Source organism: Pollachius pollachius (genome assembly GCF_949987615.1).
Source record: "Pollachius pollachius genome assembly, chromosome: 3".
Lineage (NCBI taxonomy): Eukaryota > Metazoa > Chordata > Actinopteri > Gadiformes > Gadidae > Pollachius > Pollachius pollachius.
The window spans coordinates 1705628-1722071 of NC_136936.1; the positions used below are offsets into that span (position 1 = coordinate 1705628).

A 16444-nucleotide genomic window follows, 5' to 3' on the forward strand; every position below is an offset into this window, starting at 1 on the left:
GACTCTTTACGAGGCCACAACAGTCAACAACATTCTACCGTTGTGACTGGTAAGCTATATTCATAAAAATAATACAAATAATAATCGAACCCTGGAAATGAATTATGATACTTTTTTCATCGGGTTGACCGTGTTTTCAAATAGCTTTTTGAATAACTGGTTTTGAATATTTTAGGGGGGATTTGGACAAAATCCATGGACCTAATTCCACTAACTGCCGTCGCATGATGACGCGCGCCCTTAAAGAGCCAGCGTACCACAGCCGCTGCCCTCCCAGTCTTCTGCCCTTGTTGTTATGCTGTTCACACACTTTATTCCAGTTCACTTTCTTCAGCCTTTAGTGACCTGCAGACACTATTCCATTACATTTCCTTTCCGTATTTTCTTATTATTTTATTTGTCTGTCATTAGCTGAATACACATAGTCAGTTTATCTCCCCCCCTCTCTTCCAACTCCATGTACACCCGGACCATATACAGCTCTCTATTTATAAAGGCTCTACATAAACCAGTACAATCACATTTCACACTTCCATCAAGAACACTTTCTGCCCCCCCCCCCCCCTTTATATTATTAATTACAGACCCGTCAGTGTCATGTCCCTCAGTGAGGAGCTTCCCCGAGCGGAAGCGGAACCTTTCTTTATGGATCCATGAGCGGAACAGGACTATTGTGAATCTCCCGCGCAGACTTACGAGGCTTAAAAGCAAGAAGCGCGCCTTCTCATTCGCGCCTTGTGTTCAACCTGAAGAGGTTCGCTCTCCTCTCTTTGTTATCAACTCTCCAACTTAGACTTAAACTGAACTAAGTCTCCCCCGGACCCCAACATGTATGTCATCAAACGAGGTGCGTATCTTCTGTCTCTGAATAATGTTAAGGTTAGAACTGGTTTGTTTAAAATCTTTAACGTTACTGGCATCTGAGCCCCACCATGGATCCCCCTGTATAAAGTTATACATGTACAAATCAATATTTATACATATTCAGTTTACCTCGTTACTTTACACTATCGTTACGCTATTGTTACATTCGAGCTGATCAGATGAACGCGGGAAAGAACCGCTTGTTAAGTTACTGATTTCTGTCTTTAAGTCCTCCTGAATATACGTTGTGTTGGTAGTTTAAACTACAAATATAGTCTAGTAACGCAATGGTTCATTAGAGTCTAATTAAGGACGTCGTTAACGCGGTTAGTGCGCGTTTAGTGCGACACGCTATTGCATCATTTCCTAATGATGTTCAATCACTGATCGGTTCAATCACTGATCGGTTCACTAACTGACATAAGTGTATTAAGAACTAGAGACCCCGACTTGAGGAAAGATTAAGCCTAATGTTAAACCTTGTAATGGAACAGCCCGGAAGCATAATTCTCCCAAAGCCAAAGGGCTCTTCCACCATCAGGTTTAGCACTAACTCCAGGTGAGCTTACTCAGGTTTGTGTTTTAACCAGCTACTTGGAATACCCCCCAGGAGACACATACAAGTATTTCTTATGTTAAAAAAACTAAAGTGATTAGAGCACCTTACAACACTGAGATCTTTGTAAACAAAAACGGATCAAGTGTCTGGGCCCCAAACCGCTCTGTCATTGATACTGGGTTTGATATGATTTGTACAATTTTAATAAGTGTAATGAGTAAAGATTCAGCACATTAAAAAAATGAATTGGAGTAAAAGTCTCATCACTCATCAAAAATATGTAGTGAAGTAAAAGTGGGAGTAGGGGGAAAAAATGAATACTCCAGTTAAGTATGGATACAGCATTTTAGTACTTAAGTATAGTAGTGAAGTAGTATAGTAGTTCCTGTTGCCTAACCTTCCCGCGTTCCTCCCAGATGGACGCCAGGAGCGCGTCATGTTCGACAAGATCACGTCCCGCATCCAGAAGCTGTGCTACGGGCTTAACTCGGACTTCGTGGACCCGACCCAGATCACCATGAAGGTGATCCAGGGGCTGTACAGCGGCGTCACCACGGTGGAGCTGGACACGCTGGCGGCCGAGATCACGGCCACGCTCACCACCAAGCACCCAGACTACGCCTGCCTGGCGGCCCGTATTGCCGTCTCCAACCTCCACAAGGAGACCAAGAAGGTGTTCAGCGACGTGATGGAGGACCTCTACGGCTACGTCAACCCGCTCAACGGCCGCCACTCGCCCATGATCTCCAAGGAGACGCTGGACATCGTCATGGAGAACAAGGACCGCCTCAACTCCGCCATCATCTTCGACCGCGACTTCTCCTACAACTTCTTCGGCTTCAAGACGCTGGAGCGCTCGTACCTGCTGAAGATCAACGGCAAGGTGGCGGAGCGGCCGCAGCACATGCTGATGAGGGTGGCGGTGGGCATCCACAAGAGGGACATCGCCGCCGCCGTGGAGACGTACAACCTGCTGTCGGAGAAGTGGTTCACGCACGCCTCGCCCACGCTGTTCAACGCCGGCACCAACCGGCCGCAGCTCAGCAGCTGCTTCCTGCTGGCCATGAAGGACGACAGCATCGAGGGCATCTACGACACGCTCAAGCAGTGCGCGCTCATCTCCAAGTCGGCCGGCGGCATCGGCGTGGCCGTGAGCTGCATCCGCGCCACGGGGAGCTACATCGCCGGCACCAACGGCAACTCCAACGGCCTGGTGCCCATGCTGCGCGTGTACAACAACACGGCGCGCTACGTGGACCAGGGCGGCAACAAGCGCCCCGGCGCCTTCGCCATGTACCTGGAGCCCTGGCACGCCGACGTCTTCGAGTTCCTGGAGCTGAAGAAGAACACGGGCAAGGAGGAGCAGCGCGCCCGCGACCTGTTCTACGGAATGTGGATCCCCGACCTGTTCATGAAGAGGGTGGAGTCCAACCAGGACTGGTCCCTGATGTGCCCCAACGACTGCCCCGGGCTGGACGAGTGCTGGGGGGAGGAGTTTGAGAAGCTGTACACGGGCTACGAGGCGGCGGGCAGAGCCAAGCGTGTGGTGAAGGCACAGCAGGTGTGGCACGCCATCATCGAGTCGCAGACGGAGACGGGCACGCCCTACATGCTCTACAAGGACGCCTGCAACCGCAAGAGCAACCAGCAGAACCTGGGCTGCATCAAGTCCAGCAACCTGTGCACGGAGATCATCGAGTACACCAGCGGCGACGAGGTCGCCGTGTGCAACCTGGCCTCCATCGCGCTCAACATGTACGTGACGGCCGAGCGCACCTTCGACTTCAAGAAGCTGGCCAGCGTCACCAAGGTGATCGTGAAGAACCTCAACAAGATCATCGAGGTCAACTTCTACCCGGTGCCGGAGGGGGAGAAGTCCAACAAGCGGCACCGTCCAATCGGCATCGGCGTGCAGGGCCTGGCCGACGCCTTCATCCTGATGCGCTACCCCTTCGAGAGCGCCGAGGCCCAGCGCCTCAACGTGCAGATCTTCGAGACCATCTACCACGCGGCGCTGGAGTCGAGCTGCGAGCAGGCGGCGGAGCTGGGGCCCTACGAAACGTACCCCGGCTGCCCCGTCAGCAAGGGGGTGCTGCAGTACGACATGTGGGGCGTGACCCCCACCGACCTCTGGGACTGGAAGCTGCTCAAGGAGAAGATCGCCAAGCACGGCGTGAGGAACAGCCTGCTGCTGGCACCCATGCCCACCGCCTCCACCGCCCAGATCCTGGGCAACAACGAGTCCATCGAGCCCTACACCAGCAACCTGTACACCCGCCGGGTGCTCTCGGGAGAGTTCCAGATCATCAACCCCCACATGCTGAAGGACCTCACCGAGAGGGGGCTGTGGAACGAGGAGATGAAGAACCAGCTCATCGCGCAGAACGGATCCATTCAGGTAAAGGCTGCGCCTAGCGCGGCAGACGCACGACACTCGCGCACACCTAAAACACACACACACACACACACACACACACACACACACACACACACACACACACACACACACACACACACACACACACACACACACACACCTAAACACACACACACACACACACACACACCTAAACACACACACACACCTAAACACACACACACACCTAAACACACATACTTTTTTTGACATGCTGTATGTTGGCTTCATGCCGTCCGCCGCCCTCCCCCTGCAGGCCATCTCTGGGATCCCGGCGGACCTGAAGGAGCTCTATAAGACGGTGTGGGAGATCTCCCAGAAGACCATCCTGAAGATGGCGGCGGACCGCGGGGCCTACATCGACCAGAGCCAGTCGCTCAACATCCACATCGCAGAGCCCAACTACGGCAAGCTGACCAGCATGCACTTCTACGGCTGGAAACAGGTGAGTCCCACCTCCACTATCCCCTGGCTTTCCCTTTAATTCATCAACCCTTAAAGGGGTGAGTCCCACCCCCACTATCCCCTGGCTTACCCTTTAATTCATCAACTCTTAAAGGGGTGATGTCCCGCCACCAGGGGTGAGTGTGATTAGACATTACAAGCCGTTGGAACATCTGTCTTTTCCTGTTTGTCCGCATAGCTGTATGGTGGATAGCCCACGAGTGAGGTCACCAGGGCACAGGGAAAGGCCGATTTTCAAACGGCTGGTAATGGCCGAGCCCTCACACCTTAGTGACTTCACACCTTAACGTACAAGCTCAGGAGCTTCAGGACACGTTAAGAAACGTCTCTCTCCCCCCCCCCCCCCCCCTCCAGGGCCTGAAGACCGGCATGTACTACCTGCGGACGAAGCCGGCCGCCAACCCCATCCAGTTCACGCTGAACAAGGACATGCTGAAGGAAGAGGCCCCGGAGGAGACGGCCGAGGCAGCCAAGGAGCGCAACACGGCCGCCATGGTCTGTTCCCTGGAGAACCGCGACGACTGCCTCATGTGTGGCTCCTAGTGCTCACCGAGGGAGGGGCCGTCACCGAGGGAGGGGCCGTCACCGAGGGATGGGCCGTCACCGAGGGAGAGGTGGTCTGAATAAATTTCCACTTCCATGCACTCCTAGGAATTGTATATTTATCAAGGGTTCAATAGTCACTTTTAACGTTCGAAGAGCTCTAGTTGCGAGAATTCTTTGGAAAAAATGTATGCATCTGATTCTGTATGTAATTGCGTTTGTTCTATAATAAAACTAAAATGCAGCAAGTGGTTCTGAAGTTATTTGGGAGGAGTGAAAGTAACAGAGGAATCAACTTAAACGTCTGTTCTACAGCCAGCGGGCACTTAAACACGCACCTTCTCAACGTAGTGTCCACGTGAACATGTGAAGGCTGCAGGTCCTGTTAAACTGAGACGGGCAGATTACGTCATCAGAACCAGTCTACACCAGCTGGGCCCAGCCGCTGGTAAGGCGACTACTGCTGCTCATCGTTGCAAAGCCATCACTGCGCTTGTGTTTAAAGTGGATGCATCGCAATGGCGAGGCGCACACAGCTTTTGGCTGTGTTCGGTAAATATTCGGCGCACACTCCGGGTGCTCCGGCGGGAGTCCTGGAGCTCTATATCTATTGGCGGGCAAAGCAGAAAGGGAAGGTAACGTCCCCGTACGACGACATACAGGGAAATTCCAAATCGGTGCGTCTGAGCTGTTTTTTCAAAGGCAGAGCAGGATACCTAGTGCTCGTTTTACACCTAACGCCATATCCAGCAATTGGGGGAGCATGGGTAGGCTAGGGGAACTCAATCCATGAGATTTTCATGCCATGGAAAAAAAAACTTTTTTAAATCAGTGAATCCATCTGAAACAGTGAGCTCACTTTAATACTTGCGCATACAGTGAACCTTGAAGCTCACTTTTAATTCTTGATCTGATATTTTATGGTTTACCCACAACTTAACTTTCTTGTCGTTCACTGCGATGAGGAAATGAAACACCAGAGATGCTTTTTTAAATATATTTTCTTATAAAATAATGAAAACATAATTTACACTTTAAATGTACACTCATTGATACAACCCCAAGCAAAACAAAGTTCAATCTAACACGTTTTAACCTCGGCCAGACGTCACAGGGCATACAATGGAATCGACACAGTACCCTCTCATCTTCACTATTTTGTTATCAGATCCAAAAGTGGCCAATGTCTTTAAAAATAAATTATCAAAATATTAAACATCTAAAAAAGAAGCTTGTCTTGATGCATTACTGTGATCTGTGCAATACGGCTGCACTGCGCTATGCTCCACGCTCAGGGAATCATTAGCATCCATCGATTTGAATACAAAAACTAAAAAAAAACAGCATTGCCCCACCACATGCAAAGAAAACTAACGATTAAGACATTTATAAAAAAAAAAAATCAACACCTATTAAGCTGCTTGGTTCAAAGTCGTTCCCCGTCCAAGAAACGAAGAATGTAAAAGTTTTTAAAAGGATGCGTGTTGACACTTCGCTCAATCTGCAATCCCCAAAACCAAAGAATATCAACTCCAGTAAAACCCTTCTGAACCAGAACCCATCCTGCAGGAAATCACCTTCTCGGACCCAATCCTCCTCTTCAAATAAGAACAACAGTGTTTTGTAATGAATCAAATCTGTCAAAATTGATCGAAGCCTAAATCCTGGCTAAACTCTACCCACCTCTGAGGGTTTGTGAGTCTGTCCTGTCGGAGGCCTCGCTCCGAGCCCCAGACACGGGTAGGATCGCCGGCCCAGGGGACACGAACACAGTGATTCCACGCGTATAAATATCAAGTCTTCCAAAAAGGTGGAGAGGAGAAAAGTCTTGTGTCCACGAGTCTTCTCTGTCCTTCCCAGGATCAGAGAGAACGTGGATTGGTGCGTTGCCATCTTTGAGTTGGGTGGGCGTCGTCCTGAGAGGGTTGGGGGCGGAGCTCCAGTTTGATCAGGTGGGGTTGTGAGAGGGTGAATCGTCCACGGGAGTTTAGACATGAACAGTACAAGTGAGAGTAAAACGCACCCCAGCTGAGATTTCTTTCTGGAAAAACTTTTCAATCAGTACCAGTTTTTTTTGATTAAACACAAAATACATTTCTGTATTAAAAATAAAATATTATATATAAGTAGGGTATCGTCAAACGGGCTAGCAGTATAAATAGCGTATTTTGTGATCGTTTAGGTTTAGGACTTAGAAAACACTCAGTCACACTTCATTCTCTCATCAGCCACTCAACGGATATGTACACGAAGACACTAAAGCTACGGTCTCTAACTGAAGACCACGTAGAACTTCAGTTTGTACGACACCATGTACTCTCATATTTGTTCAATTTCATTGGTTCTTTTTGATTATAGAAAACAATTGTCCTTGTCATAAAGTCCGGTTCCAAAGACCCTCCGAAATCAGACGACAGAACGTAAAACAGAGAGAGTAACAACATCTGGAGAATCGAGATTAAGATTATCTGTGGAAATCCACCAGATCTGGCATCACTGAGCTCATGACATCAATTCGTTTCCCGCTCGCTACACAAGCTGGTGGCTTGTGTGTCACCAGTATGCATCTCTCACACACGCACGCACGCACGCACACGCACACACACACACACACACACACCCCGGCTGACTTGCATCAGAACAGTATTAGGCCTTCCTCAGGTAATGAGTCTCCCCCTACTCCTACGTCCCTGGGCTCTGAGCGTATAGATATATAGATGTACAGTAAGCATTACAGTATAGAAAAATAAACAGGTAAAGCCAGAGGTCAGCATGGAGAGAAATATTGAAGACCATTTTGGTGGATCGCAGAGGGTGTGTGTGTGTGTGTGTGTGTGTGTGTGTGTGTGGGTGGGTGGAGAGGGGGGGCACAATAGGCGTGTTTAAAGTGTTGGGCTCACATTTACAAAATATTAATATATTTTTGTCCTCCCTTTTAAAAGTTCTTCGTAGTTCTCTCCTGTTTAAGGCAGTCCAGTTTAAAGTGGAGGGAGGAATCTAGCAGGAGAGTCAACGTGTTGAACAGCGCAGTACTGCAGCTTTAAATCAGTCCTTATATCTAGAGGGACTCCAGCTTTAAACCAGTCCTTATATCTAGAGGGACTCCAGCTTTAAATCAGTCCTCATATCTAGAGGGACTGCAGCTTTAAACCAGTCCTTATATCTAGAGGGACTCCAGCTTTAAATCAGTCCTCATATCTAGAGGGACTCCAGCTTTAAACCAGTCCTTATATCCAGAGGGACTCCAGCTTTAAACCAGTCCTTATATCTAGAGGGACTCCAGCTTTAAATCAGTCCTCATATCTAGAGGGACTCCAGCTTTAAACCAGTCCTTATATCTAGAGGGACTGCAGCTTTAAATCAGTCCTTATATCTAGAGGGACTGCAGCTTTAAATAAGTCCTTATATCTAGAGGGACTCCAGCTTTAAATCAGTCCTTATATCTAGAGGGACTCCAGCTTTAAATCAGTCTTCTTCAGCGTCTTCCAAAATCCTCTCCTCCGACATGGCCGGCGTCCTGCTGTGTGAGGTCACTTCCTGTCGGGCTGCGGGCCGGTGTGAGGTCACTTCCTGTCGGGCTGCGGGCAGGCGAACAGCATGCTGAACTTGCGGAGCTGCTCGCTGGCGGAGGAGCTCTCCTCCTGCAGCCGCTGGTTGTTCTGACGGAGGTCCGCCATCTCTGCCATCAGCACCACCTTGTCCTTCTTCTCCTGCAGGGTTAGACGGTAAACGGACTGCATTCATACAGCGCTTCACTAACCAGAGGCCACTCAAAGCGCTTTACAACACTGCCTCACGGCCACCTAGTCATGCACACATTCACACACCGACGGCGGAGTCAACCATTCAGGGAGGAGGACAGAGGTCTCCGGCCTTCTCCTGCTCCTCTAAGAGGAGGAGCTGGGAGGAGGACAGAGGAACTCCCTAGAGGAGCTGGGAGGAGGCCAGAGGTACTCCCTAGAGGATCTGGGAGGAGGACAGAGGAACTCCCTAGAGGAGCTGGGAGGAGGACAGAAGGTCTGCTACCTTCTCCAGGTCGGTGTTGAGCTGCTTCAGCTTCACCTCCAGGTGGTGCAGGCGTCCCGGCAGGTCGTGGTTCACCTCGTCGCTGAGGAGACACACGCACAAACATGAAGGGATGAAGGAGACTCTGGAGTTCAGAAGTCCTCCGCTCAGTCCTCAGACTCACAGGGCAGTACCAGCTTCAGCCACCACGTGGCAGCGTCGGTGTGCGTGCGTAATAAAACTTCACTGCAGAAGAAGAGCTCTGTAACATTATCTCACTGCTCAGGGGATTTAAACAAAACCTAAGGATAACTTCAATGGATCCCCTTATCCCTGGTAGGACTGTGTGTGTGTTAGTGTGCGCGTGTATTGGTAAATGTGGAGTGTGTGTGTTCAGGGGTGTGTGTTCAGTCTGTGTGTGTCTGTCTGTTTTTGTTTGCGTCTGTTTTTCTATGTGTGTTTTTTGTTTTCGTGTTTGCTTGCGTGCGTGCGTGTGCGCGGGCGTGTGTGCCTGTGTGTGTGTTTGTGTGTTTGAGAGCTCAATGGGAATAATGAGATTACAACTTCAAAGAACCAAAACGAGTAAAAATAATGACAGAAAGTTATGAGTTGTAGGAATAACAATTGCAGATTTGTGTTAACATGTGTAAACAGAACCGCCTGTGATGGATGAGGATTAAAATAGAAAACCAGACAGGACGGGACTTGAAACAACACTTTATCGGAACTCCCTGATGTTTATCCATGGATCATTTAGTGTAAGTATGTGTTAGTGTGTGTGAGTGAGTGAGTTAGTGAGTGATAGTGTGTGTGTGTGTGTGTGTGTGTGTGTGTGCGTGTGTGTGTGTCCTACCCGCTGAAGGTGGGCGTGGTCCGTGGCGTCTGCGGCGTCTGGAACTGGACCGGACTGACGGACGGAGGCTCCGTCAGCGAGAAGAGAGACACCGCCCTCTGAACTGCACACACACACACAGACACAGAATACACAAACACACACACAGAATACACACACCCACACACACAGAAGAGACACACACACACAAAGAAGAGACACACGCACACACACACACACAGAAGAGACACACGCACACACACACATTAGCTGTAGCACAACCAGGTCCATGGTGTTCGTTTGTTCTGTTTGTTGCCATAGAGACACACTGGGTAACACACACACACACACACACACACACACACCCCCAGCCTCTCTCCCCCCCCCCCCCCGTATCATTCCTGCGTGTCAGCTCCGGTGCGGCGGTGATAAAGGTCAGAGGTCAAAGGTGGCGTCCTCACCCTCACCTTCGTAGGCGCGGGCGGCGCTGACCAGGCTGGTCCACTCCAGCCCCCCCCCGCTGGTGTCCGGGAGCGGCATCAGCCCCGGGTCCAGCCGTCGCAGGGGGGGTACCTGGTCACGCACCTCCACCAGGGACAGCTCCGAGGAGGAGAGGGCCGCTGGGGGGGGGGGGAGGAGGAGAGGAGGAGAGGGAGGTGAGGGGAGGGGGGGAGGAGAGGAGGAGAGGGAGTAGAGGGGAGGGGGGGAGGAGAGGAGGAGAGGGAGGTGAGGGGAGGGAGGGGGGAGAGGAGGAGAGGGAGGGAGGGGGAGAGGAGGAGAGGGAGGTGAGGGGAGGGAGGGGGGAGAGGAGGAGAGGGAGGTGAGGGGAGGGGGGGAGGAGAGGGAGGTGAGGGGAGGGGGGGAGGAGAGGAGGAGAGGGAGGTGAGGGGAGGGGGGGAGGAGAGGGAGGTGAGGGGAGGGGGGGAGGAGAGGAGGAGAGGGAGTTGAGGGGAGGGGGGGAGGAGAGAGAGGTGAGGGGAGGGGAGAGGGAGGTGAGGGGAGGGGGGGAGGAGAGGGAGGGGGGGAGGAGAGGAGGAGAGGGAGGTGAGGGGAGGGGGGGGGAGAGGGGGAGAGGGGAGGAGAGGAGGAGAGGGAGGTGAGGGGAGGGGGGGGGAGAGGGGGAGAGGGGAGGAGAGGAGGAGAGGGGAGGGGGGGAGGAGAGGAGACGAGGGAGGTGAGGGGAGGGGGGGAGGAGAGGAGGAGAGGGAGGTGAGGGGAGGAGAGGGAGGTGAGGGGAGGAGAGTGAATTAACTGATCTGCCGGCTGGCCCCCTGGAGGTTAGATCACCCCCCCCCCCCCCCCCCCCCCCCCAGACCGGCGGGCCGTCCCAGCGTCTCCCCCGCTCACCTCTCCTGGCCCCCTGGCCCCCGGCGGGGGGGCCGTGGTGCTTGCGGGTGGGCAGGGTGCAGGTGAAGAGGACGTCGGCGGGGGCGCTCACGCTCTCCGCCGCCGCATAGCTGGCGTCACGGCGCCCGCTGCACAGCGACTCGTCGGAGAAGGTTCTCTGGAGGGGGCGTCTGGGGGACTGAGAGGGGGGAGAGGGGGGGGGAGAGGGGGAGAGAGAGGGGGGGAGAGGGGGAGAGAGGGGGAGAGAGAGGGGGAGAGAGGGGGGGAGAGAGGGGGGGAGAGGGGGGGAGAGGGGGAGAGAGGGGGGGAGAGGGGGAGAGAGGGGGGGAGAGAGGGGGAGAGAGAGGGAGAGAGGGGGAGAGAGGGGGAGAGAGAGGGGGAGAGGGGGAGAGAGGGGGAGAGAGAGGGAGAGAGAGGGGGGGAGAGAGGGGGAGAGAGGGGGAGAGAGGGAGAGAGAGAGGGGGAGAGAGGGGGAGAGAGGGGGAGAGAGAGGGGGAGAGAGGACGGAGGGTGAGGTGACCCTCCAGATAAAGGACCGCCGGCCGCTCTGCTGGATGATGGATCCTAACAGGACTGAACCCCCAGAGAGTCTCTCTGGGGGGTACATACAGTGTCTCTCTGGGGGGGGTTATGGTGTCTCTCTGGGGGGCGTTACGGTGTCTCTCTGGGGGTTATTACGGTGTCTCTCGGGGGGGGGGGGGTACGTACGGTGTCTCTCGGGGGGGCGTCGGCCGGGTAGTCCATGATGATGAGCTTCTTCAGGTCGTCCTCCACGGTGCTCTTGTAGGTCCTCCGCGGGGAGCGCAGGTCCCTCAGCGACGCCCGCAGCCGCGGCTGGCCGAACACGTTCTTGGAGTTCAGCTCCACCTGCCTGGGTGGGGGGGGGGGGGAGACAGGGGTCAGCACCGGCTCTGAGAAGAAGTCCCTTCTCCGGGTGGGGGGTCACCACCATGGCGATGGAAGTACCTCCTCAAACCAGGACATTAAGTCCACACGAGACCCGACAGAACTCGCTGAATGTCGATTGTCCGATCGCATGGCCGGACCCGCGCTCATTTGCATAAAGGTGCATTAACTGAAGTCCAACTTCTGAGCCTGCCCTTCACATGCGGCGCGATCAGCCGCCCGCACGCCAGCCTTCCCAGAATCCCTTGGCCCCCGGGAGCACGTCTCCGGCCGAGTCCGATATAAGGGACGCGGGCTGAGGGTCACATCGGGGGCCATGTGCTCGGTGGAGCCTGGCTGACATTTTGAGAAGCATTGGTTTGCAGGTTGTTAATGTAAAGGAATATAAAGAGGACTACTTTACACCTAGTTGGCACCAATGTCCCCATCCCACTGAAGTTATAGGACACAGTGCTAGACTATAGGACGCGGCCACGTACTTCTTGTTGCTGTTGTCAGCGCTGGAGGTCGTCGGGATGATCCGGCCGGAGAGGCCGTTGTCTTCCGGTTGCCATGCCGACGTCCTGCTCTTCCCGTAGAAGCTTTTGGGGGCGGAGCTGGAAAGGGGGGCGGAGTTCAGCAGGGCCAGGGTGGGCGTGGCCGCGGAGGCTCTGGCGGGACGGCCCTTGTCGGAGGAGGGGGTCTGGTACCCCTGGGGGGTATAGCAGCCCCTGGGCGGGGAGAGACGACCGGGTCAACCAGGACATCGGGGAACAGGGGGGACACATTAGAGCACCTCGACGGAGGAGCCTCAAGACTCACTGGATCAGAGTTCACCTGGACTCTGCATAGCCCCCCGCCGAGTAAATGCTAATACTGTTAGACTTGTTCCTTGGTGGGAACCACGGTGAATAGAGTATAAACAGGGCTGTACAGTGCGAAAGTTTTGATCGCATTTTCTATTAAAATATATAACGTGCGAAGATAAATACAAGTCCACTCGCACCGGTGCGAAAGGGTGAGAAGGACCCGTGCCAAAAAATAATACGTCTTTCCGTAAGGCTTTCAATGGCACTGCTAAGCGCGAGTGTGTGGGAGCATGATGGGAGTGATGCATGTAGGGAAATGTATTTCAAATTATAGGCTCGCCAGTTCCGCTCAACTGCTAAAAAACTACATTTCCCGAACATTCGCACGTTGAGGAAGAGGCTTTGTAATGGACGCAGGAAATTCACTTTTTAAGCCAAACAGAAAAATGAAAAGGTATTTCTCTGTATTCGGAAGTTCTTCTTCATCAAATAAAGATGGAAACTTGGAAAAAAATCCATGCATGGAAGAGATTGACTCGGCGACCACATGCACGGAACCAGCACCTTCGGACGAAGCCGACTCCCCCCATGACCCCGTCTCGGCCAACGGGAAAACATACAGGTTTAACCCCCAGTGGTTAAAAACTTTCAATTGGCTGGTCTACGACCAATCCAAGAAGTCTATGTTTTGTAAATATTGCCTCGAGGCAGGGGAAAGGACATCTGGGGAGACACCCTACATTACAGGGAACACTATTTTCAAGAGGAACAACGTCACTAAGCACAACTTGTCAAAGCGACACATTGCTTGCCGGGAGGCTTTTTTTTCGCAAAAACCCAGGTTAACCGTGCTGGTTAAATTTGTAATAATTACTTAATTTTGATGAATGTGTTCACCACTTCTGGCTGCTGATGTTTAAAAAAAGGCTCTCATAGTCACTTTACTATTTAATATGTTCATTGTCACTTTACTGTTGTTAAATTTGTTCATATTGTGTTACTTTTGAATATACGTCCTATTCTGTTCATATACCGTATTTCCCGCACTATAACGCGCACCGGATTATAAGGCGCAACTTCAATGAATGACCTATTTTAGAACTTTTTTCATAAATAGGGCGCACCGGATTATAAGGCGCATAGCATAGAAGATACTGCAGTCAAACGTTTGACTGGGGATGCGTTATGCATCCACTAGATGGAGCTGTGCTAATTGTATAGCTCGTCACGCGCAACGCAACTGTGAGGACGAGTTGCTGCATTTAGCAGATACAAAACTGGAACCTTTATGACAAAAAAGTAAAACACAATTACGCAGTTCCAAACCTTAGATTTTTTAAATATCTTGCAAATGTGAATGATACAAAGTAGAGCATCGCACCCTCGAATCTTGTAGTGTGGCCAGTCTTCCGCCCGATTTCCTGGCTCTGTGATCGTATAGTGTGACCTTCCGTGAGTAAGCGCAGTAAAATGCTGTGTACACTGACTACGATAGCCGTAATGCTGCAAGCGGTGTGGCTTTATCGTAGTCGTAGTGAAACATATTATTATTATTATTATTAAATTGTTTTTATTGGTTTTTCATACTGAAACATTTTGACAGAACGCCGTTTACAACCAGTATGGATCAACCAATTAACCAATTGATCCATATATAAGGCGCTCCGGATTATAAGGCGCACTGTCGTTTTTTGAGAAAATTACCGGCTTTTAAGTGCGCCTTATAGTGCGGAAAATACGGTAGTTATATCTGAATAAAATAATTATTTTGACAAAATTTTTGTTTTTTGTGCTACTGAATTCTTTTGCTTGCTAGCACCAGTGCTACCACTTTAAAAAGTAAGCGTACAGCCCTGATAAAGTAGATTTTGCATAAACATATCGTTACATCTCTCAGACCAACGGTACGGTACCTGGAATGAAGCATCTTGTCCTAAGAGGCCTTCCGCCTAGCGCCCAGTGATAGCTCAGATAGCTCTGCGCTGAATCCTCTGATCCGGCCGGATGGACGCGCTGGGTTTGTGTGTTTAATGTGAGCCTGTGTGCGTTCATAACCGGGGGGGGAGGGGCTTAGCCACACATCTCTGGTGGCAGCTGGCCTGACAGCCTGTCGCTGTGCGGGGTTTAGCTGGCGTCACCGGACAGAACCGGCTGAACTCCGCGTTTGCGTCTCTCACCTCCGATGGAACGGGTCCGCCTTGTCCCCGCTGGAGCCGGGGGGCGGGAACGTCCTGGTCCGGTATCCTTTGTTCAGATTGGCCGGTGAAGATTCCCGCCTCCGTGCCTCGCCGCTGCCGGCGCTGCCCCCCCCGCTCCTCACCACGGAGGGGGGGTCCTGGGGGCCGCCCAGCGACCCCTGACCCGGGTACCCCTGGACCGTTAGCCCCGGGCCGAGTAGCCCCGGGCCCAGCACCCCCGGGCCGGGGGGCTTGTGGGGGGGGCCGGGCCCGGCAGGGGGGCGGGCGTGGTGGGTGAAGTGGGGGGGGGGCGTCGATGCCGCTGTCGCTGGAGCCGCCCTTGTTGAAGGAGTCGGGGTCGGCGGGGTCGGGGGCGTCGCCGGGGCCCCCGTTGCCCATGACCTCCCCCCCCCGGGGGGCGCCGTCGAACCAGCGCTCGTCGCTGTGGCCGCTGGACGCGTTGCTGGACAGCGTGTTGCTGCTGGAGTGGCTGGAGTACTGAGCCTCGCCCTGCAGACCAGAGCAGCGGAGCACAGAGCAGTCAGATCGGAGCAGTCAAACACAGAGAAGTGGAGCACAGAGCCGTCAAGACACAGAGCCGTCAAGACACAGAGCAGTCAGACCAGAGCAGTGGAGCACAGAGCCGTCAAGACACAGAGCCGTCAGACCAGAGCAGTGGAGCACAGAGCCGTCAAGACACAGAGCCGTCAGACCAGAGCAGTGGAGCACAGAGCCGTCAAGACACAGAGCAGTCAGACCAGAGCAGTGGAGCACAAAGCCGTCAGACAGAGCAGTCAAACACAGAGCAGTGGAGGACAGAGCAGTCAGACCAGAGCAGTCAGGCCAGAGCAGTCGAACACAGAGCAGTCAGACCAGAGCAGTCAGACCAGAGCAGTTGAACACAGAGCAGTCAGACCAGAGCAGTCGAACACAGAGACAACCCATAGACTAGGAGATGAAACCCAGAGCTCCTCTCCAGCACTAGGAGAGGATGTGAGGAGACAGAGACTCATGTAGGATGCGTTAGGACGGCTTTGGGTCTGACCTTTGAGTGCCTGTTGGGAGAGTCCTTCCCCGGGACGTCAAGCCTGGGGGGCCTTCGCTGCCCCCCCCCTGCACCCATACCTCGAGACGGCACTGGGACATGCCAGATAGGCTCTGCGAACACACAAACTATTTGTTAAATACTACAACTGGCACGACTACAGTTAAAACTGACAACACATGCGTGTGTTTGTAGATGTGTGCATCCGTGTGGGTGTGTGTGTGTGTGTCACTGCATGTGTGTGCACAATTGCGTGTGTGTGTGCACAATTGCGTGTGTGTGTACATGACTGTGTGTATGTGCACGAGTGTCTTTCTGTGTACGTTGGTGTGTGCGTGCGTGTGTGTGTGTGTGTACCTGGTTTGCAGCGCTCCATGGTACTCTCCTGGCTGGTGAAGCCAGACGACGACTCTCCACTGGAGGTCACATCCAGAGCCAGGGGGGGCTCGTAGCCCACCAGGGGGCGCTGTCCCGGGACGAACCTACACACACACACA

General features: G+C 52.9%; 2 protein-coding genes across 2 annotated transcripts in view; one reads left to right on the forward strand and one right to left on the reverse strand.

Moving 5' to 3' along the window:
* Nucleotides 1–664: 664 nt before the first annotated feature.
* LOC307072466 (ribonucleoside-diphosphate reductase large subunit) lies at nucleotides 665–5091 on the forward strand. The gene is made up of 4 exons (XM_079731772.1): nucleotides 665–847; nucleotides 1840–3821; nucleotides 4096–4284; nucleotides 4659–5091. Exons 1-4 carry the CDS (start codon nucleotides 829–831, stop codon nucleotides 4845–4847), a joined length of 2379 nt encoding a protein of 792 aa, XP_079587898.1. The 5' UTR covers nucleotides 665–828; the 3' UTR covers nucleotides 4848–5091.
* A 739-nt stretch (nucleotides 5092–5830) lies between these two features.
* sipa1l3 (signal-induced proliferation-associated 1 like 3) overlaps nucleotides 5831–16444 on the reverse strand; it is a gene marked incomplete at its 5' end in the record, with an annotated part of 33552 nt that continues 22938 nt past the window's right edge. Inside the window, 11 exon segments of the mRNA XM_079732837.1 lie at nucleotides 5831–8557; nucleotides 8874–8955; nucleotides 9706–9808; nucleotides 10146–10304; nucleotides 11032–11209; nucleotides 11740–11902; nucleotides 12417–12647; nucleotides 14903–15210; nucleotides 15212–15412; nucleotides 15948–16060; nucleotides 16305–16429. Coding sequence (XP_079588963.1) covers nucleotides 8411–8557; nucleotides 8874–8955; nucleotides 9706–9808; nucleotides 10146–10304; nucleotides 11032–11209; nucleotides 11740–11902; nucleotides 12417–12647; nucleotides 14903–15210; nucleotides 15212–15412; nucleotides 15948–16060; nucleotides 16305–16429 — 1810 coding nt within the window. The 3' untranslated portion in view covers nucleotides 5831–8410.

Coding starts and splice junctions, on each gene's coding strand:
- LOC307072466 (XM_079731772.1), top strand. Junction 3,822..4,095: donor CGCAGAACGGATCCATTCAG/GTAAAGGCTGCG, acceptor CTCCCCCTGCAG/GCCATCTCTGGGATCCCGGC. Junction 4,285..4,658: donor ACTTCTACGGCTGGAAACAG/GTGAGTCCCACC, acceptor CCCCCCCTCCAG/GGCCTGAAGACCGGCATGTA.